Source organism: Fusarium redolens, assembly GCF_020744475.1.
Source record: "Fusarium redolens strain MPI-CAGE-AT-0023 chromosome Unknown BKA55scaffold_9, whole genome shotgun sequence".
Lineage (NCBI taxonomy): Eukaryota > Fungi > Ascomycota > Sordariomycetes > Hypocreales > Nectriaceae > Fusarium > Fusarium redolens.
Genome location: NW_025763672.1, coordinates 1,837,447 through 1,858,495, shown reverse-complemented (window position 1 = coordinate 1,858,495; position 21,049 = coordinate 1,837,447). Strand labels below are relative to the sequence as shown.

The following is a 21,049-nucleotide window of genomic DNA, read 5'->3' as shown; positions in this document are numbered from 1 at the left end:
TCAAATCCTCCCTCTCCTTCAACTCTCTCTCTCTCTAATCCTCCAATCCTCCCCTTCCGCTGTCGCCCTACTACGCGCCTCGCCCTCGATTTACAACCGCCACTTCTCACAAACGTGATCCCGCAATCATGAAACTGCATTACATCGGCGTACGCTGTCCCTGTGCCCCTCACCGACCGATCGAGACCTCCGTCCAGTTGGGCTAACAAAGCTGCTGCGGCCAGATCCTTCGCAACGAGAGCCAACCGGCTCATGAGATCGTCGCTGAGAAGGAGCTCAGCAGCTACTCGCGATTCACCCGCAACAAGTCAGTCCTACCCTATCATTGCGATTGCTATCTCCGTATCCGGACGGTCCATGGACTGACTCGCAAACTTGAAACAGCTATGGCGAATTCATGACCCTATTCGCAAAGACCGTTGCCGAGCGCACCCGCCCTGGACAGCGACAGGATGTCGAGGAGCAAGGTATACACGATGCGGTTCCCTCAAGAAATCGCAAGCTTACATGCGCATTCTACAGACTACACTTTTCACGCCTACGGCCGAACCGAGGGTGTCTGCGGTATCATTATCTCCGATCACCAGTACCCTGCCCTCGTTGCACATCAACTTCTTAGCAAGGTCGTCGACGAGTTTCTCTCCAAGAACCCCCGCTCCAGCTGGGCCACCGGTACACCCACTCTCTCCATGCCCGAGCTGAAGGAGTACCTCACAAAGTACCAGGACCCCCAGCAGGCCGATAGCATCCTCAAGATCCAGAAGGAGCTTGACGAGACTAAAATTGTTCTCCACAAGACCATCGAGAGTGTGCTACAGCGTGGAGAGAAGATCGACGATCTAGTGGCTAAGAGTGACGGTCTAAGCGCCCAAAGCAAGATGTTTTACCGTATGTCGCTGTTCATTCCAAATTTCTCTTCATCGGAAAACAACTGACCTATCCTGCAGAGCAAGCCAAGAAGCAGAACTCGTGCTGTGTTTTGATGTAATGGATCATTTCGTTTTTCCGGCGTTGGACCTGGCTTCATTTCAGCATATAAGGGATGTCGGTATTGAGATTGGTTATTCGTGCGGCGCAGATACTTCCAATCGTTTTGCCCATCATTCATTCGCAGGGCCATGTCTTTACAGCAGCTAGACTTGTCGAAGAGGGGGAGGAGAATCTTATCGCAAACAGTACGATCAAAGGCAAATGGGTGCCAAATGGGTATCATTCTTTTTGACATATAAAAAAGTCCATAAATTGGACAAGTGTGAAATGCTCACTTATCACCAAACCTAATCTGATCGAAAAATACATGAAGAAGAATAAAACCTGAGTACTTTGACTCAGGTTGCTTGAAAGAAAAGACAACCCCTTTGCTTTTTGAAGAAGAAGAAACTCCAACGAGATGCTCCAAGGACGAGTCTGCTGTCTCGTGTCTTGCCCATTCATGCTTCTCTGGCGCCTTGCTGTAAATCCGTAATCCATAATGTCCAAACATATCCGTCACTGAAAGCGTAGTATACAAAGGAGACAAACGTATAGGAGGGGAAGATACCCTCTGTGGTGTGTACAAGACGGCTCAAACCAGTTGAGTCCGCCGTGGTGAGATGCTGCCAGAGCATCATGAAAAGGGTATTGTAGAAATCGTGACAGAGATATAAAATGAAGCCGAATTGGCGATCTGGTTATTCGTCGTGAAATGCGAGTTTTAAGATTCCTCAAGAATTACTCTCTCACTCTTGCGGTGCATTTGGTAAGCATCAGGAGAGTGTGTCAACTCCCTTGGGTGCACCAAGGTAGGGGTGGATGACTTGGTCTCAGCGAGACGCTCATCCTTCTCGATGGGGATGTAACCCGGTCCGCTAGGGCTGCCGTTGCCTCGATGTCTCAAGCTGGGGTTGCTCTTTAGCGGGTGCAGCATCTTGCGTTGCTGGTGCGAGACGCTGATCTGGCGAGCAATGGAGATCTCAACAGCGTTGCGCAAAGCTTCTTGAGCATCAGCCTCGGGAGCTTGCTTCTTGGGCGAAGCCAGTGATGACGATGGAGAGAATCGCCTCGAGGTTTCGGCGCCGGAGGATGTGATAGAAGCTGGGGGCGAGACCATATGCCATGAAGGTTCCGAAAGAGAAGAGAGTCTTCCCTTAGCTACCTGAACGTCTTTCTCGTCGTCTGTATGCTCAGGAGATTCCGGAACCGCGCCTGGTGAGGGGGTAAACGGAGACGAATGCTTGGAGTGAGTGTTGGGCGAGATAATAGGCACAGGAGGCGAGGCCTGTTTTGCGGAAGTAACGCTAATCTTCTCCGTAGACGCAGCACTGGGACGTCTGTTGAACTTGGAGACAAGAGCAGGTTGATAATGTGTAGCTTGCGCTGCGAACTTGTTCTGCTGAGATTCTGACCGCGAAACTTGGGCGACTCTTGGTGTGACTGCCTCGGAGGACTCCTCTGAATGATAATATGATGAGTCCAATAGAGCCGGAGATGTGTTGGCTCGGAACCTAGGTGAAGGCAGAGGCTTTGATTTATCTTGAGAACCAAAAGTTGGTGAGGGTTGTGGCGAAGTTGCTCTCCGTGGCCGAAGAGACTCGTCTCGATTCTCGGCGATTGCGTCCTTCACAGACTTCAGATGATCGAGAGTAGCTTGTCGTCGAGCAAGAAGTGAGGAGGCCGACCCCTGCGGTGGCTGTAGAACGCTGTTAAACATGACACTGTATCGATCCATCTTGATGCTAGGAATCTCAATATCAAGCAGAGAGTGAGGGATAGCAGGCATCGGAGGCGGGGATGAGGGCGGCGGTGCAATTGCTTTTTCTGATCTCTTCTTGCTAGAGTCACCTCGAAGGCCTCTCAACGACATTTTGCGGCCTATACCTCCTGAGCCCGGGTCCTTGAGCTTCGCTTCCTTTGATGCCTTTCGCTGAAGAGTAGGCTTCTCCTTTGTTAGTTTTCCTGGCGAAATAGGTTTCACCTCCGCCGACGTTGGTACCGACCGGGGCACTTCAGCAATCGTCTCGGCGGGTTCTGATATAATTGGTTCAGTTTGAGATCGAATGACGATAGGTTTATGCTTTGGCATTTTTCGTGAACTCTGATCTGCTGGTGCTGAAGTCGGCATTCCAGAAGAACTTAATGACGTGGTAGAAGTATTGACACTCTCCGTCATAGATCGTTGAGGCTTCTCTGGCCGTGTGGTTCGCTTCGATTTTGATCGAAAAAGACCCCATTTACGAGCCTTCTGCTGAGTGTCTTCGACAGGCTCTGGCACAGGCTCTGGCATCGGCTCCGGGATGTCGACGACAGCATTCATGGCTCTGTTCTGTGGGTTCCAGGGCGCCGGCGCAAGGTCTCCCATTTGTGTTGGACTTCCTATTGCCATACCAACAGCAATGACACCAGTCTCACCAGAATCTATCATAGAATCCGGAGTTGAAGTTCGCACCCAAGTCGTTCTCGTCAGTGACGAGGTTCGCGGGCTGTGTTCGGGGGATGGAAGTCGGCCATGGATCGGTATATGAAACGCCGTCACGCTGCCCTTCTTTGAACTCTTAAGAATGAGTGCAAGATCGTCTCTGGAAACCCGCTTGTCGAATGAATGTTTGGAAAGAGGATGGCTGTCTGTCCAGTCGGCGGTGAAGCTTCCTCTACGACGTTGATATCCGGAGGCAGCCGATACAGTAGCAGCTCGTGACAGATTTGTAGTCATGACTGAAATCTGTCTCGCGACCGCGCGAGGGGTCCGTTTTGTAAAGCGTCTAGAATAGATTGACACACAAACAGTGGGTGAAGCAAAGCAAAGCCCAATGCAGCGCGGGGGCGAGATCTATGCTTGGATTTTGAGGATAAAAGGCCTTTGTTTTGACTGATTAGTTCCCTGCATCGACAGGGTCTGACACAGAAGACGGTTCACTAAGGACCGACTTTCTCAGGGACCAGGATCCTCTTAAACAAAGCCTGCGATGATTTTGGACAAGAACTGACCCTCGTCTCACAGGGACCACCCCGCCTTTCACGGAAGCCTATCGTATGAAGCCGTTGATGAAAATCGAGACGAATGCGGTTAAACGGCCGGCAACAAGCAGGGAACTGGGTCCAAGATGACGATGGAGTGCAAGGGTGGAATGTAATAAGCGCAAGAGCAATTTCGATGTCCAAGAGCCGATCCCCGGATTGGTTGCCACGCCTAAGATGAAGCAAAATGAGATGTATGCAAGCGGACATGAGAGAGAAGAAACGTCAGCTTATCATCTGTCCAACGACAGAGATTTTGAAGAGACACCCCATTTTGACATTGACAGGGATCGGTCTTGGGAAACAAGCTAAGAGGCTTTGGTCAATGTTTGAGATTGATGGGACGACGGTTCCTGAATGTTGACTCTGAAATCTTTAACGCCCGATGGCATTGATTGCTTCAACTTTCCCTGCAACGGCTGCTACGGCCAAGGAGCTACGCTGACTAGGGGGTCCCTGTCGAGAGCATATCAAGGAGTGGGCCCTTGGGGTTCTAAGAGGCCCCAGTGTCGTGTGTCAGAGTCGCCAAACCTGGAGGTTCATTTAATGCCTTGAGAGATATAATCATGCGGTTCGTTGGTTGTCCAGTTGAGGTATCACTGCTTGTGGCGCTTTTTAGAAACTATCTTAGCCGCCGCAACGCAACGTACGAGAGTGGTGATAATAGAGGCGCTGGCTATAATAATAGCAACGAGGCTCTATAAGCCTTAAGATAGGTACAAAAAAATATGTCTCAGTCGGCGAACGCGGCAATCTACGCGGTTGCTAGGATCCTCAACGCTGATCCCGATGACACACGCAACCCATTTACACGGACTTACAGCCAAGGCTGGTAACTTCTGTAACAACAAGACTCACAGACATAATGTGACAGCGATTCATGTGGACGATCCTGAGAACTGAATCGTAGTCACCTGTCAACGAGGGATGAAAAGGGTTCTGATCCCTGTGAGTGTTCGTTGTCAAGAAAGTTAAACAGCTAAGCTGTATGAACACGGCACTGCAACCTTCCTCCCAGTCAACGAACACTGGAAGGGTCTCGTGTACGATACCTCATTTACTGCGCCGTACTGCTTTAACGGCACTTGCATGATGCTCGAGTATGGGGCATGCGCTGAGCTGGTTTTTTAGATTAGAGGAACAAGACGCGGAGTATCCCAAACAATATCCACCCTGTCACAGCCCTTTATGAAACACAAGCTTTTGAAAACTACTGCAGGCAAACCTCCACTGCAAAAGCATGCAACCACCCATCAGAAGACAGATAACCATAGCAGTGGGCAATTAAGTGGCTGGCCCGTCTTCTAGAATTTTCAGGTGGCGGCACGGAACTTGAACTTAAGTTGCGCGCGGCTCGTAGGCTGGCCATTGGCCTCACCCGTCGCGGCTGTCCAACGTCCTTCATCTCACTTAGACACAACGGGAGGATTCAATTGGCATCCGATCCATACAATTAACAGTAGGGCTGGTTGTCGAGCTGAGTCTGGACCGTGCTCAGTAACATCGGCTGGATGGATGTATGTGCCCAGAAGGGGAAGTTGAGCATATAAGGCTTCCGTTGTGAGTGATTGGATCGTCACCGAACAATAAGCGATACAGCCGTAAGAAAGGTGGAATAAAATAAAATAAACCTCAGGGGTTTTTTTGCCCATTCAACTCGCCGTTTCATGTCGTGGCTAGGGTCTCTTCAACTCGTCTCAGATTACCAATTTCCAGTTGTAGCACAACCAGCACGGGCCAAAGAGAAAACCAGGCTCACATACCCTAGAGAAGACAATGTCTAAGTTCGTAGCACCCGACTGTTTCCTAGAAGTCGTCTGAGCATGTCCGGAGGAGTTCCATTTGAAGCTTCAGAGTGCCGTTGATGAAGGAGAACGGCGACGTCTGTTTCACTACGGGCAACATCGGCTCCATAGAGTTATCGGTAATGCTATTGTTCTTAATAAGTCTCTTAAGACATGAAACACCAAGGGTATTGGAGCTTGGGTATCACCCAGAAGCTTTGTCGACGAGCTGTTGCTGAGTCAGTTAAAAGTCTCTTGAACCAATATCCGGCCTGTGCTTCGCTTAGAGTTCGACTCTCGTAGGCCTCATTTCAAAGTTTGCTGGTTTTACTAGAAGCGTTTGAATAACCGAGATAAAACTCTGAACTCTGAACTTCGGCTACAAAATGCCTGTTTGATGATGAAAGCTGGCAATTTTGACCAGACTAAGTGACCTGGTGCTGTCAAACGGCCCTTTATTCTCAGAAACATTTAAGGACATTATTTGATGTTTTCTCTAATATGGTCGTGGTCGACGTAACAAATAAATCTGGCCTCTACCTAATGGAGACAGATAGCGTTAAGCTTAAGCTCATTGACTCAACAATCAATGTTCGAGAATCAGAACCTCCATGTTTGACGGGAGTTGATCTGGTCGATCTCTAAACATTGTCAGCGCTACCGAAAGCTACCTTCACCATACGACGACTAAACCGAATATGAAACATTCGAGGAACTCTCAATTGCCAGCGCCTAAGTAGGCGTTAAGAATAACTACAATTAGATACTCTTGCGATATTAGTTCTTGGTGTTTGCACTCGTCTTCTAGGTAGTTCCTAGAAGCGAACATGGACCAAGGGCAAACCACCCTTGGCGGATATTGCCGTCTGTAGTAGCAGCGGGCCGTCTAGAGTCGTTTCCCGTAGCTCCAACGCCAGCTCAAGCTCTCTAGTGACGTCGAAAGTTGAATAGCTTCCTCAGCCAGGTATAGGTTAAGTTGAAAGGTCTGCAATCTTTTCCTGCTGAGTCAACAGCCTCTGCGTGCCTGGGTCGAACGTCACACAGGCAAGTGATCTCGGAATGCAGAAAAATGCGTGACATGAAAGCATGCCGCTGCTGCTGATCATGCCGACCGACATATCTGAGAACCGTTGGGTTTGCAAGTACACTGTACCAGTCTCATGACCGATGAGCTGTCACCGACAAAAGTATCCAATACTCATTGGACAGCACTGGAGCTTGATAACATTTTTTGGCGGGGACTCATGGCGGCCTGGAGGGGCAAAGCTCCAAAGAATCACCACATCAGAGCAGTCGACAACCTCCCCCGCCAAAACAAACCTCACCTCTAAACCTTCTTACCCTCGCGTCGCAACTCTCATCTTTCTCGTCCTACTTGCAACCACTCAGTTCCTATAATCTCACACATCTCACATCACTATGTCGTGGCAAGGTCAGTTACTTATTGTCTCTACTATTCTACACCGTCCCGCTATCAATTTCCCCTCCCCCGCCATCGTCCTTGTTCCTCATCACCGCCTCCAAATACCTCTATCTCGAAACCCTAACTTGAAGCTGGACAAAAAAGCTGACATAGTGACTTTTACATCGATATAGCATACATTGACTCAAGGTACATACAGCCGATCCAACAGCTCTAACCCTAAGCTATTTTCATGGTTCCCGGCACGAATACCGACCGAATGCTGACAATTCCCGTCTTGATAGCCTCGTCGGCTCAGGTCACATTGACAAGGGCGCCATCATCAGTGCTGCTGGCGACAGCGTCTGGGCTTCTTCTCCTGACCTCCAGGTACAGAAACCCCTCTCCTTCACCGACTCAACCTCTCGGATCGATGGGTTAGCCCCTCGTTAATGAACAAAACTGACCTTGTAACCCCACTATAGCTCAAGCCTGAGGAGATGAAGGCCATCTCTGCCATCGTCGGCGGTGACTCGGCTGCCAAGGACAAGGCTTTCGCTGAGGGTCTCTACATTGCCGGCGAGCGTTACGTTATGGCCCGAGCCGAGGACCGGAGTATCTACGCCCGATCGGTACGACGCCCAACTCACGAACCCCATCTCGTTTGACTAACTTCTTTATTACAATAGGGCCGCCTCGGTGTTGCTGTTGCGAAGACTACCCAGGCCATCGTCATCGGCCACCACGGTGAGGCCCAGGTCGCTGGTAACGCCACTTCAACCGTCGAAGGTCTTGCCGACTACCTCATCAAGTCAGGATACTAGATATTCAAAGTGTGAGGCAAGGGTTTGGACGGAATCATCTGTGAGAAGCGCCAAGAAAACGCTGTTTGTCCGTGGAGCGGATAGTCAACTCAGCTGTAACGAGCTTATGCTGAGAGGAGCGCCTTTGTTTTAGAGCACTTGGCCACGAGCTCGAGTGTGTACCCGGGGGAGGACATTTCCCTTATTTGACCAGAAATCGGTCAGACGAGTTTGTTTCTACACGATTCTGCATATAAGCAATCCGAGTGCCCTCCAGAACCAACCTGTCACCTGTATGCCAGATGTGAAAATGATCATCAAATGCCAGCCAACTCGACTTTCCATTACAACTTCTTGTATCATTTATGCTCCATTCGTATCCGTGATGTGCAGTACTTTTGCCCATCTTATTTTAGGTACTCATGATAGTTCTTTATGTCATTAACGCCGATTCCAAACCAATATTTTCCCTTGAACTCCGCCATCCACTCTTGTTAGACGTATGTCGTCGAATGCCTCTTACACGTGATGAATCTCGTTCTCGTTCGGGGGATGCACAAAAGCCTTTGTTAGGCTCAGGGAAGCCTCTAAACAGGAAGCTCGGCGTTTCGTCTTCCAAGGCCTATCCTATCGGCGATCATTCCAATATACGGTCCCACGACAGGCAAGCCTCGCGCAAAGCCAGCAATCGTCCCCAGGAAATCTCCAAACAGGACCACTATGCCGTATGCTTCCACGATGAACCCAATAAAGGTCCACTTCATGAAGATAAGGATCAGGCCTAGGAAGAATGCCGCCGTGCCCTTTGCTTTTTGCTTGCGGGCGAAGAAGAGAAGTGTCTTTTGAGGTCCGATGATGATGGTCAAGCCGATAAGGAAGAGGATCTGTTTCGTACGTCGGTCGTTAGCAATCGCTCGTTCGCTATGATAGAGGGGGGAAAGAGGCCGTCATACATTTCCCATAGCAAGCCTGCATACAAGTCAGCAAGGAAAACCACTAGACGATTGAATTCGTCAATACTTACATAGATCGGTCGAAGAATAGCATGACACCTCCTATCAGGAAGAAGCCTCCTAGAATAGTCGTCAGCCTCCATACCTTGCCCATGCGCAGGCGTAGGCGCAAACACACCGCCGGAGCAGAAAACAACTCCAATTTCTATCGCGAACGGTCAGCCTTTGTCCATATCGAGCAATCCCTGATCCAAGGGGCAGCGCATCGTTGCAGTGCTTATGATCGCAACTCGCGTGCCTGCGTAAGATAAGGCGTACTTTGAGTATCTGTCAACCACATCGACATCTTTGCGGTTCTGTGTATCGCTGGTTTGATTGATAAATTCGGTCGGTATTAATAATTTCGACGGTAAAACGCACAATGAAGCTTCGACTGGGAAAAGGGCGAGATTGAGAGCAGGGAGAAACAACTGAGGCCAAATTACTGAAATGTTTCCTTTTTTCGTCACCAGCTCAGCTTCCCTCGAGGACACGTTCCAGGGGTTTACATGCGATTGACAGGGCTGTTCCAAACGGGGTTTAGGTGGTGCCTGGGGCTGCTTCATGGTTATTGGCTGTGCTGTATGAAAGTGGGTGCGCGTGGATTGTCTTGAAATTTTGCTGAAGGACCAACTTTACGAGACTTGCATCTTTCTTCATCTTCCACTGGGAGTTAGAAATGACTCACGACTAAACGCTCTTGGCTTACGACAATTCAATATGATTGCAGTGCAAATTGCTGTAAACCTTTTCAGCCAATTCTACAATCGTTAGCCAAGAAAGAGCAGCTCGTTGAGAAACAACACGTTTGATTCATTCTATCGAACAGCTTGCTATACATTTCCTTCTGACAGATTTCCTGTCCCTGCCACGACGGCCAACGGTGTTCTTCGCCCTGGCAACTGAGATTCGTTTCTTCCCCATACGCTCTCGGTAGTCTGTCGACCTAGGCATAGAACAAGCTCATGATCACGATTAAGCCGGAGCGTCAATTGCCATCCCTTGGCCGAAAGGCTAAGGGTGCATAGTTGGGGCTTGACTTTGTTGGTCGGACACTCCTATTTGTACTCTTGAAATGGTATCTTTGTGTAACGTGCATATGTCTGGTGATTCCTCGCATGAAACCCGTCAGACAGATTCCCAGGCCTCCTTAGGTTTTAAGGTTTTTGTCATTTCATTAAATGGCCATATCGAGCTTAAGCCATGCTCACTTAAGGACTGTATGGGCACCACGAGCCTCGAGGAACTGCTCTGCGACACCCTGAGGTAGCGTCCTAATGAGACCAAACACTTCCTTATTGTGATAGCGAAGTCGCGTCTTGGGGTCGAGGTAGGGAGCCGGTAGTCCTGTCACGTCACAATAGTGTTTGTTATGCGCGAGTGATGGTGCCGATTCAATGTTTGTGTAAGTGGCAGTTGGAGCCGACACACCACCTGCCGGTTTAAGGCTCTTCTCGAGGACAAGCTTGGACAGGTTTCGCGATGCTTGTGCCAGATTTGGGGGTTCCTTGCCGCTCTCGGTGGCTGGCGTGCTGGTACCGCTTGTTGAGAGTCCATCATCGGCTGGTGTAGCGATACCGCTCGCGTCCATGGGCGTGCCTAGAGCTGAAGCTTCTCTTCGGGAAGCATCACCGACTATGGCCTTGAGGTTCTTGTTTCGACGCTGATTGGGCTTCCAAGCCGGACTGCGGAAGTTCTTATGGGTGGAGTGAATGTCGAGCTTCTCTATAAGCTGTTGATGGGCGATTTGCGCCTCGGTTGGGGCGGCCATTGTTTCTCGTTTCTGGATAGCTGGTATCGAAATACTATCGAAGTTGGTTTGAAGCTGCTAACGGTTTTATAGACTTGTTTCACTCGGTGATTAATGCAGGGAAAAGTGATTTGGTTTAAGGTCTCTTGGTTGTCGCAGTCATGAGCTTGTCGCGTTGGAGATTCTGCCGTGCTTCACCGTATTCCTAGCTTGGAGCTCTGACCTACAGGAAGGTGCCCGCCCAAACATGGGATAAAGTAAACAGAGGACTCCGCCAACCACGAATACTGCCTTGAGCCTCTTTTCATCACATTAACACCGGTAACCAGCGGAAATGGTAATATTCTTGGGAATTGCGACGATATCTTACTCTGAAGCCTTACCTGACTTATGTATAGGAATCCCCTCATGAGCACCAGCAGAACCTACTGCTTTCCCGTATCATTACCAATGTGGTATGTTCGGCGAAGCTGAACTCGTCAGAGAATGGTCCTAACGACATGCAGGAAAAGCTCAATGAAGCCGTCGTTGTTATGAATAAGAGCCTTCAGGTCAGTAGAGTCGCATTTTACATCAACAATATAACTAACAAGTCGCTTTAGGATATCAATATTCAGAACATGAACGTTGAATTGGTTGCGCAAATGTTCAAGAACTACCAATCGAATGTTCTATTTCATCTTGAGGGTAAATATTTTCATATGATGATTTGTTAGCGGCCACTGATGATATTGGGTAGCCACGGACAACCTTAAGCCGCCGAACTGAGTATCAGTATGGGTGGATAAGACTGGAGTTTTTGTAATTATGATGGCGCATGACTGTAAATGAAATAATGACTTACTGCCACTCTTCCAATATAGAAAGGAGGTTTTGCAAAGAATTCGACTGGAAGCTTGCTATACCAGAACCAAGCTTGCCTACCTTTACCTACTATTTGCCTAAATTATGTGCAAACTCTTAAAAAATGATGATGAGCCAGGCTTGACAGTGCACCCAATATCTAATCACGACAAGCCACTAAGGTATCTGACAGCCTTGCCTTGCACTTATAGAAGACATTACAATCTCTGCATGTGATCAGCTTATGGGGAGGTCAGTACTAAGTGTGTCGTCTCTCACTGCATCACTTGCATTGTCGCGTAAGTGGATCCCAGAATTGAATGACACGGCCTAGATCAGCCTTGTAGCCTCGCACCTTCTCAACTTTCCAACAACGAAGCTCCGTATTTTGTGTCTGACAAACAATTGGCCACTAGAGTCAGGCATCGACCAACCTAAACCTTTTTGTTCCTCCCGTCATGACTTCTGTCCCTTACTTGTAAACTCCATCCGACCATCCTATTCGCAATCATGGCTCCCTCGGCCATTGATGAGCCCGCCATCAAGGCGCCTGAACAAAAGACATATCCTCCCGCCAAGATCTTCCCCGTCAAGGAGACACGCTTCGAGAATTATATTGAGCCTACAAAGGATGGCCGCGAACGCGCTTTGAAACAGCCTGACAGCGCTGCCATCGTCATTGATAATGGTGAGCTTCGAGCGCAAGGGGTTTGCGACGGCCGCGAATTGACATTTCGTCTTTAGGATCATCTGCCGTGCGCGCCGGCTGGTCTTTCGATTCGAAGCCAAGATTCAGCATCCCCCCGATTATGGCCAAATACCGCGACCGAAAACTGGGCAAGACGTTTTCTTTTGCTGGCTCAGATTGCTATGCCGACACGACCGCGCGAGGTCACATTCGAGGCGCCTTCGAGGCTGGCACAGGAATTGTCAGTAACTGGGATGTGATGGAGCATGTGCTCGATTATATTTTTCTGAAGCTTGGTATGAACGATGCAGACGGTGCCATTGAAGTGCCAATTGTTATGACAGAGGCCGTTGCCAATCTCCCTTACTCAAGGAAATGTATGTGGAACGTTTCATTCGCGCAAGTTTATACTGAAGTTCTTAGCCATGACTGAAATTATCTTCGAATGCTACGGCGCGCCTTCGCTGGCCTACGGAATCGATTCGCTCTTTTCATACCGACACAACAAGGGCAAGACTGGTCTCGTGGTCTCGTCATCATATACATCAACTCATGTAATTCCTGTATACAACTCGAAAGCCTTACTCGGCCAGGCCACGCGACTGAACTGGGGAGGCTATCACAACGCTGAATATCTCCTCAAACTCATTCGACTCAAATACCCGGCCTTTGCTGGGAAGCTTAACGTCTCACAGGCAGAGCACATGCTACGGGACCATGGCTATGTATCCCGGGACTATGACAATGAGCTCGCCAATTATCTTGATTGGACAGGGCTCGAGGATCGCGATATTGTCATGCAATATCCCTACACAGAAGAAGTTATTGTGCAGAAGAGTGAAGAAGAGTTGGCCAGGGTAGCGGAGCGCAAGAAAGAGAGTGGACGAAGACTTCAACAACAGGCGGCTAAGATGCGCCTGGAGAAACTGATGAAGAAAGAGCAAGATCTGGAATACTACAAGCATTTGCAAAGAAACATCACAGATCAGACGAAGAAGGAGATTCGACGCCAACTTGACAGCAACGACATTAAAGATGAGAACCAATTGGAAAAGATCATCAGAGATTTGGAAAAGGCTATCAAGAAGGCCCGGACAAAGGACGTTGGTGGCGATCCTGAGGAGGAACAAGAACAGCCTAACTTCGATCTTCTTGACATTCCCGACGACCAGCTTGATGAGGCCCAGATCAAGCAAAAGCGTCAACAGCGTCTCCTCAAATCCAACCACGAAGCTCGCGCGCGTGCGAAGGCAGAGAAGGAAGCAGAGAAGGCTCGTGTCATCGAGGAAGAGCGTGCCGATACTGAGCGACGAGAGAATGATCTCGAGAACTGGCTTGATGAGAAGCGTCAACGACGTGCTGAGACACTGCAAAAGATGAAGGAACGGGAGCGACTAAAGCAGGACCTGGGCAACCGTAAATCCCTCGCCTCTCAGATCCGCATGAAGAGCATCGCCAATCTCGCATCGGACAACCCGACCAAGAAGCGAAGACGTGGCGGTGATGATGACAATTTTGGTGCTGACGATGATGACTGGGGTGTCTACCGCCAAATCGCCGTTGGTGACAACAGTGATGACGAGCATGAGGAGGAAGACCTCCATTCGACTCTAAAGTCACTAGAGCAGGACCTTTTGCGTTATGATCCCGACTTTGAGTACGAGCACACCCACGAAGCCCAGTCTGACTGGTCAAAATCTCTCCTGCACGCCTTTGCCCGAGGTCCCCGACCCTTCGATCCCTCCTCACAAGCTGAGCTCAACCAAATTCATCTCAACGTTGAGCGAATCCGCGTTCCCGAGGTTGTCTTTCGCCCCTCCATCGCCGGTGTCGACCAGTCAGGCATTGTCGAGATAGCCGGTGATATTCTCAACCAGCGTCTCGGCAATGTTCCTAATCGCGATGACTTCCTTCGCGATGTCTTCTTGACAGGCGGTAACACTCTGTTCAAGAACTTTGATGATCGTGTTCGCGATGGCCTTCGTTCTCTCCTCCCTGCTGATGCACCACTGACCGTTCGTCGTGCCGAAGACGCCATATTAGATGCTTGGAAGGGAGCGGCTGGATGGGTGGGCACATCCGCTTGGAAGACAGCAAAAATCTCGAAAGAAGAATACCAAGAAAAGGGACCAGAATATATCAAGGTTTGTCTAACTTCATACCCTAGGGGCATGCTCTTGCTAATATGTATAGGAACACGACATGGGTAACTCCTATGCGTAGATTGTATAGTGATGGGACCTGGAGTCAAAGGCGAGTTCTTTATTAGGGGCGGATCGGGATGTGAGGATAATTTACATGTTGCGTTAATAAAGGGTTTCTTCTCAGCAATTAAAAAAGCAAACGAGAAAACGGCTGACACTTCCACGCAAAACCGTCAATTAGCTGCTACACACTAAATATGGTTCCCGAGACACTTATTTTTTACTACAGGAGCAGACATCTGGACTAGCAAAATATAATCGTCTTGGTGATATCATCCGTAAATATGACGGCCCAGGTAAACAGTAGCAAGGCGGAAAAGACACCGCAAAACTCGCCAAGCGAAGCCCGCAAGATCGAGGAGCCTTTGTTTCACATAAAACAGACCCGAACGCCCCTCTCTTTATAAATATTAAATCACGACAATCAGTCCCTTAACGCCATAATAACAGTTGCAGAGCCCCGCGCACATGGATATCATGCGGTTCTCTAGACCGCTGGTTGTTGTGCTTGGGGTTCTTCAGAGTGTTGTAATTGCTTGTTGATCTCATCAGCAGTCCTTGTATCCTCAGCATTTGGCTCAACCTTGAAAGGCTCAGTCTTGAAATGCGGTGAGGGATACCGTTGACGCTCGATTTGTTCCTGAGCCGCAAGACCAGCCACAGCTTGCGCAACAGCCTCCAAAGGTGTTCCTGCAGCTGGATTGCTAGGCGCAGGCTCAGCATGAGGAGCAGGAGCCGTTATAGCAGGAGCCGATGCTGGCTGAGGAGGTTGAGAAAGGTTCACGTTCGGCGGGGGCGGGGGGTAGTCGCCCGACGTCTCCAACAATCGCGTTTGCAAATGAACGACATACTCCCGGAGCGCGTAATGATCCGCCTGCATTGCTTTGAAAGACTGTTCCATATCCGTATAATCGCGTACCTGCTGCTCGAGCTTTTTTATGTAGCCTTCCTTTCGTTGTCGGAACGCTCTCTGTGAATGAATCGTCAGCCCAGGAGCTCAATTGGAAGGTGATCTGACGGCGCCAGTCAACAAGTCATCATCGGTCGACTTACTTGGGCAGCTCGGTTCTGTGCCGCGCGCTTGGATTGGGATAGCTCCCGCTTTGCTTTGCGACCATCTCCCATATGATCGTCTGCCGACAAAGGAGCTGGGGGCGCTGGAGCAAGTGGAGCGGTTGATGGGCCAGCAGATGCGCCTGGACTATGTCCAGACGGAGGAACAATGGGCATCATGTTTGCTGTCGGTGCGTGGTTGGCTCGCGCGCGAAGATCAGGATGAATGTGAGCTTCAACTTCGCCTTTAGTGGCTAGAACTCGGTGTTGGTCTTGGGGACTAGACAGATGATCGAATCCATTCGCCGGCCGCACAGGAGCGGGCTGTAAAGGCCGAGATTCACGAGGTCCGGGAGGAGTTGGTGAGGATGAGCCTGTCGCGTCGTGGCTCTTCAGGAGCTCGAGCTGTGCGCGCAAATGCTGCTCTATTTGGAGGGGTCGGTGTTAGCCAATGCACCCAGCAGCTACGTCAACAGTAATTGAACCAGACGCGAAGCCAAGATGGTCGAAACGAATATCGGATCCAACTGTCGAAGACAAGAAGCTCTAAGTGTATTGTATATGGGATTGCGCAAAAGACGCGACAAGGATGCTATTCAAATGGTAGACAGATGCAAGGAGCTCTATAGATGTCGCGATGGACCAAGGCCAAAGTGAGGCGTAGTATAGTGTAGATAATAGACAGAGCGGTAGGTCCAAATCAAGAACCAAGACGCGCTCAGACAAGGAATAGGCAAAGCAGAACAGGAAAGGAAAAGAGAGAAGAAGAGTTGTCTTGACTAACCTTGATTATTGGCGCCGCTGGCTGAGGAGTTCTGCATGCTTGAGCTCTGGGGGAGGAGAGTCTGACTCAGCATCCAAGTAGCAGTGACCCAGGGCGGGCGATGATGATTACTACAACGAGGGGGGACCTGACGCGCTGACTGACGGAGACGAGTGAGGAGAGAGTTCCGGCGGATGGATGACGGATTATGTAACCTGGATCCGGGACCTTTCAAGTGTGACTGTGAGTGGTGATCCAGTCGGAAAATGGCGTGGCTGGGCCGGGGGATGCTTCTTCTCTCCGCTTGCTGGACCAACTAGACGAGTCTAAACCCAAGGAGCTAGAACGATTTGGTTATCGCTCACTTGCTGATTGTTCGCTTCTGTTTTTGGCTTGCTCGTCCCGCGAACTTTGATGGCGGTTGTTACTTACGGTACTGCATGTACGGGCGGAACTCGGAGCCGTTACTCGCTTTGCTAGGATCAATTTATTTTGCTCACTGAAGCAAGCGTAAGTGCTGACGACGATTTTTGCGGCTGGTGCGGGAAAAGCCCCCCCAAGAATGTACGCGGACCGCTGTTGTATCCTGTATTAGAAGTCAAGTCACCCGTTTCAACAGGCAATCTTTATTGTAACTTTAACTCGGAGGATAGAGAACGACGCGTAAACTGAACAGACAAGCTGGGTTGGTTGAGAGGAATCCGGAGTCCGGGCAATGCCCAGTCAAAAGTCCTGTTCGATTTTCCTTCTTCTATTTCTCTTCCTTTTACCCCGGCACCAGTAGTTCTGATGCTGGCCTCGATGGGAATAAACGACGGGTCTGAGTCAAAAGATTGGATGGATTTGCTGACTGATGAGGAGAGGGGAACGTTGTTGCAGTAGAGAAAATATTTGTCAGCGACCAACCTGAGCAGAACTGGAAGAGAAGCAAGGAGCTAGGACCACCTCAGGCATGCACCCGCCCATGCCAGTCATGCACCTTCCTCGTGAGCTTGCGACCCCACTCGCGAGATAAATGTCCTATTCTGGAAAGTCCTGGATTTTCGAGACTTCGGGGTCCTTTCGATCTGACATTCATGGCGTATAACCACATAATACGACCTCGAATCTTGCGGTAAAATCATGCATAATCACGAATTGAGTTGAACTATTTATTTGCGGTGTAGGGTTCTTTTCCAAGCTCTCGATTGGTGAGAAATGACAGAACTTTATTCATATTATACGACCCAATAAAACATCACACTACACTGCTTATTCTGTTCGCTCAATAACTCCTGTTTGGTCTCACTACTCTCATCTCAAACGCAGGTCTCGTGTGATTTCTTGGGGCTGAGACTACCACTCTTCAAAAGTGCGAAACCTCTATCTGTTTGACACTTCCGGGCCATGTCAGAATATGCTACCTAAGCATGATTGAGTAGGGACACATTTTTCCTGCCTGGCCCCCATGAGATACTTCAAACAGCAGATCGATCTCCTCGTGCTGCTAAAAGCCAAGACGCTTGAACTTATCCATCTCTAGAGCTATATCCAATTATATCGGCGCCACTTCCGACTCTTCCGGCCAGAGACAAGAAGAAAGGTTCGAATACACGACTTGTCTAGCTTGGTCGAGCTCCAAAGCTCATGGATCTTCCTGTTGTGATATAAAAAGAGCCGACGGATGCAATTACTAATGCTCTCTTAACCGTTATAGGTGCTTGTTAATATCCAGTGAGGGTGTGCAGCGTTTGCACTAGCTCGGGCTTCATTTCCTGGTCATTGCCATTGTCATGTATCGGATACTGGAACATCTTTGCGTCTAGGCTGATGAGACTTGCTTGATCTAGACTCTTAGTTGGATGAGACTAAGTCTCTTCAGGTTGAATACGCAGAATGGCCCATGCGTGGGTAGTAATAGTCCCTGTAAGTTGTGAGAGTGTTGAACCAAGGCTCGGGGACTATCTGAGTATGACAGAACACGGGCAGCTAAGCACTCAGAATCGAATGATCAATCGAGCAATGGTGATCTCTGAAATATCCCTGTCATTCTCAGCTTCACATAGCAGTACAAAAGACACGATCCTGCATGATTGGAGTTGTTCGGTGTTAGTCGACTTTGTTATTTGGTGCGTTAGTGGATACTTATGCCACAGCCAGTCCCACCATATGTCAGAAGTACTCACCATCTGCACCACTTCCGCCACTCATCGGTCAATCCTTTCAGCCTCATCCTTCACCTCACTATCACTTACAACCTCATCTCTTGGCCGCCTTACAATGCGCCCTTCTCATATCTCACATCACCTTCCATCTCTTTCCCGTCTAGCTTCGACAATGGCTCAACCGCGATTCTCTGCAGGCACTGATGCTGCGAGTGTTACGCCTGCGCTTAAAGCACTCACCTCCGAGGGTGGACGATGGACACTCACTAAGGATGGCACTGCTTTGGAGAGACAGTTCAGGTTTAAGACATTTGCAAAGACATGGGTAAGTGATTGAGACGGGGAGAACGCGATTCATTCGCAGTTGTTGAACCACCAAGAAGTATGAATGTTGAGGAGTACCTTCAGAGTTAACTCATCTCAGGACTTCATGACAGGGGTATCTCTGCAATGCAAAATCAAGAACCACCATCCCGAATGGTCCAATGTAAACTTTTCTTCCGTTTCTATGCCAATTATCACATCCAGCTAACCACATTGAAGGTTTATAACACAACCTTCATCCGCTGGACAACACATAACCCAGCAGGACTCTCGGACAAGGACATTAGCATGGCTGCCCAATGTGATGCTCTCGCAGCACAACTAGGCGAGCTGCCTCCGGAGCCGACGGCCCCAGTTGCGGCCGAAACGGAAGACCAGAGCTGTGCTATCCGTGGATTGGCGGACCGCGCAGCTGGGGCGGCGGGAGACTGCTGTACCCCCAGGAGTAAATAGAGAGGGTAGGGTTGTTCTAGAAAGATGTGAAATGAATTCCTGCGCGGTAGGATTCGGGCAGTTCTTCCAACTGCGCATGCAGCTGGCAAGGAATGTATCAGCAAACCATTGTGGCTGCGTGTATTATTATCATAAACTCTGACAACTGCGGCGCTACGTCACTGCGATCAAGGCGGATGTCATGATACACGTATAGATGGTTACTGGTAATAGTGGTTAAATGTCAACGAACGATGTTGATTATTAAATATGTCTAAAGCCTCTCCAGGGCAGGTTTTTATATACAAGCGTAAAAAGTCGTTCTTAGTTAACATCCCCAACGCCATGCGAATGCTCGAGCCGCGAGTTTAGCGACGGAGACAATGTGCCCGGTTTGCGAACAGTCTAAGTCTTCATGATCAACACCCTCCTCATTTTATTTCCGGTCGTGAAATCCCTGGGTCGGACTCGATTCACCGCAATCGATTATCTGTCGTCGTGCCAGGCTTTCTTTGCAGCACTCTATTGCGCCTTCTTGGCCTTAATCTCGGCGAGCTTCTTCTCGCGACGGCGCTTGTGAGCCTCGGCACCAGCCTCGGTGTCCAGGCAGTAGTCCCACCAGCGGAAGCTGGAGGCGTAGTTGCCGATGAACTTCTCGTGGTGAAGATCGTGGTGGGCAGCACCGGCCCAGACGGGAAGGAAGTGGCGCAGACTCCAGGGGAAGTCGTAGCCGCTGTGAGAGTCGATGGCCTGGAAAAGACGGAGGACGATCCAGGTGTACATGGTGAAGAGGTGGAGCTCGCCGGTGATGGCAAGGAGAACAACGGGGCATCCGACGACACCAATTCCGAGGAGAGCTGTTTCGATGGGCGAAGCGTACTCAGCGGCGAGACCGAAAGGAGCAGAGTAGGTGTGGTGCATCTTGTGGATGGCCTTGTAGAGAGGACCGTAATGCAGAGCACGGTGGAACCAGTAGTGCCAAGCATCCTCCATGACGAAGCAGATAGCGATCTGGAGAGCCATCTTCCAGACAGGAGGGAAGGGCACACCGTAGTCCATACCGAGGTAGGTAGCGATAGGGTGGAAGAACCAGATCTGAGGAAGTTCGGCGGTGAAGTGGCTGATAAGAACAATGGCGGCGCAATCCCATTGCTCCTTAAGAGTAGGAACCTTTTGCTTCTGAATTCTGAATTGTTGGAAATAGGGGATGTAGTCCATCATCATATAGGGAATACAGCGGCCGAAGTAGACGAGCTCGTGGAGGACGAAACTCATGATGCCGGTCGCGAGGGTATCGTTCTGCATCCAGAGGTACCAAGCCTGAGTTGAATGTTAGTATTGTTGTGGTTTCGCGACGTTGGATCGGGTTGGACATACGGCCCAGAGCTTTTCGACGATGTTGAGCTGAACATTGTACTTGGAAACCTCCTCGAGGACAACAAAGTAGTCCTTGGTCTGGTTGAAGGACGCGAAGGTGGTCGCGTTTCTGCAACAAAAAAAATCGATGTTAGAAGGGGTTGTTCAAAACATTGGCGTGCTCGAATGGCAATATCAGGGAGGCTACTCACAGCGCATCCATGGTGAAGTTAGTAACTTATGGCAAAGTAGACTGAATAGGGACCCTCTAGGTAAAGAAGAAAGACACCAGTGAACACCGGGTCAAGCCAAGAGTCGTCGGAGAGGCGGCCCTTGTTATAAAAGAGGAGTGTTGACAATGGCGATGGTGGTGGTGAAAAAGGAGACCAGACGGTGGCTGTTGGGGACGTTTTATCATTTCCTCGATTGCCCGGCCCAGAGAATCTCTAAGGGGGGTCCCATCCAAAATGGTGGGCGGCGGGCCTTGCCTGGCCACACGCCCACTACAGGCATTCAAT

The 21,049-nt window shown here is 49.7% G+C and overlaps 10 protein-coding genes across 10 annotated transcripts; 5 read left to right on the top strand and 5 right to left on the bottom strand.

Annotated features, from left to right (window-relative positions):
- Positions 1 to 128: 128 nt before the first annotated feature.
- On the top strand, positions 129 to 1,581 carry BKA55DRAFT_729282 (Longin-like domain-containing protein; the record flags this gene model as incomplete). The annotated part of the gene is made up of 5 exons (XM_046201196.1): positions 129 to 149; positions 225 to 307; positions 385 to 467; positions 523 to 888; positions 950 to 1,581. 5 exons carry the CDS (start codon positions 129 to 131, stop codon positions 1,135 to 1,137), a joined length of 741 nt encoding a protein of 246 aa, XP_046048918.1. The 3' UTR covers positions 1,138 to 1,581.
- Positions 1,582 to 1,693: 112 nt separating this feature from the next.
- BKA55DRAFT_540531 (uncharacterized protein) lies at positions 1,694 to 3,688 on the bottom strand (the record flags this gene model as incomplete). The annotated part of the gene is made up of 1 exon (XM_046190278.1): positions 1,694 to 3,688. The coding sequence occupies one exon, from the start codon at positions 3,686 to 3,688 to the stop codon at positions 1,694 to 1,696; it is 1,995 nt and encodes a 664-aa protein (XP_046048917.1).
- A 3,508-nt stretch (positions 3,689 to 7,196) lies between these two features.
- BKA55DRAFT_691224 (profilin) lies at positions 7,197 to 8,003 on the top strand (the record flags this gene model as incomplete). The annotated part of the gene is made up of 5 exons (XM_046199638.1): positions 7,197 to 7,209; positions 7,374 to 7,389; positions 7,485 to 7,569; positions 7,665 to 7,811; positions 7,869 to 8,003. 5 exons carry the CDS (start codon positions 7,197 to 7,199, stop codon positions 8,001 to 8,003), a joined length of 396 nt encoding a protein of 131 aa, XP_046048916.1.
- Positions 8,004 to 8,569: 566 nt separating this feature from the next.
- BKA55DRAFT_691223 (Got1 family protein) lies at positions 8,570 to 9,281 on the bottom strand (the record flags this gene model as incomplete). The annotated part of the gene is made up of 5 exons (XM_046199637.1): positions 8,570 to 8,866; positions 8,936 to 8,951; positions 9,007 to 9,055; positions 9,081 to 9,140; positions 9,254 to 9,281. The coding sequence occupies 5 exons, from the start codon at positions 9,279 to 9,281 to the stop codon at positions 8,570 to 8,572; spliced, it is 450 nt and encodes a 149-aa protein (XP_046048915.1).
- Positions 9,282 to 10,181: 900 nt separating this feature from the next.
- Positions 10,182 to 10,745, bottom strand: BKA55DRAFT_691222 (YL1 nuclear protein C-terminal domain-containing protein; the record flags this gene model as incomplete). Its single annotated transcript, XM_046199636.1, has 1 exon — positions 10,182 to 10,745. The coding sequence occupies one exon, from the start codon at positions 10,743 to 10,745 to the stop codon at positions 10,182 to 10,184; it is 564 nt and encodes a 187-aa protein (XP_046048914.1).
- Positions 10,746 to 10,983: 238 nt separating this feature from the next.
- BKA55DRAFT_570964 (DASH complex subunit Dad4) lies at positions 10,984 to 11,800 on the top strand. The gene is made up of 5 exons (XM_046193033.1): positions 10,984 to 11,061; positions 11,123 to 11,179; positions 11,231 to 11,275; positions 11,327 to 11,411; positions 11,464 to 11,800. The coding sequence occupies exons 1-5, from the start codon at positions 11,059 to 11,061 to the stop codon at positions 11,490 to 11,492; spliced, it is 219 nt and encodes a 72-aa protein (XP_046048913.1). The 5' UTR covers positions 10,984 to 11,058; the 3' UTR covers positions 11,493 to 11,800.
- A 277-nt stretch (positions 11,801 to 12,077) lies between these two features.
- On the top strand, positions 12,078 to 14,478 carry BKA55DRAFT_512929 (actin-related protein, ARP5 class; the record flags this gene model as incomplete). The annotated part of the gene is made up of 4 exons (XM_046187851.1): positions 12,078 to 12,255; positions 12,312 to 12,632; positions 12,679 to 14,399; positions 14,449 to 14,478. The coding sequence occupies 4 exons, from the start codon at positions 12,078 to 12,080 to the stop codon at positions 14,476 to 14,478; spliced, it is 2,250 nt and encodes a 749-aa protein (XP_046048912.1).
- A 468-nt stretch (positions 14,479 to 14,946) lies between these two features.
- Positions 14,947 to 16,333, bottom strand: BKA55DRAFT_691219 (uncharacterized protein; the record flags this gene model as incomplete). The annotated part of the gene is made up of 3 exons (XM_046199635.1): positions 14,947 to 15,429; positions 15,513 to 15,937; positions 16,297 to 16,333. 3 exons carry the CDS (start codon positions 16,331 to 16,333, stop codon positions 14,947 to 14,949), a joined length of 945 nt encoding a protein of 314 aa, XP_046048911.1.
- Positions 16,334 to 18,591: 2,258 nt separating this feature from the next.
- On the top strand, positions 18,592 to 19,196 carry BKA55DRAFT_540525 (uncharacterized protein; the record flags this gene model as incomplete). The annotated part of the gene is made up of 2 exons (XM_046190276.1): positions 18,592 to 18,744; positions 18,963 to 19,196. 2 exons carry the CDS (start codon positions 18,592 to 18,594, stop codon positions 19,194 to 19,196), a joined length of 387 nt encoding a protein of 128 aa, XP_046048910.1.
- A 235-nt stretch (positions 19,197 to 19,431) lies between these two features.
- BKA55DRAFT_676667 (fatty acid hydroxylase superfamily-domain-containing protein) lies at positions 19,432 to 20,959 on the bottom strand. Its single transcript, XM_046198097.1, has 3 exons — positions 20,744 to 20,959; positions 20,553 to 20,661; positions 19,432 to 20,495 (listed from the first exon to the last, which is right to left on the bottom strand). The coding sequence occupies exons 1-3, from the start codon at positions 20,752 to 20,754 to the stop codon at positions 19,698 to 19,700; spliced, it is 918 nt and encodes a 305-aa protein (XP_046048909.1). The 5' UTR covers positions 20,755 to 20,959; the 3' UTR covers positions 19,432 to 19,697.
- Between the last annotated feature and the right edge of the window lie 90 nt (positions 20,960 to 21,049).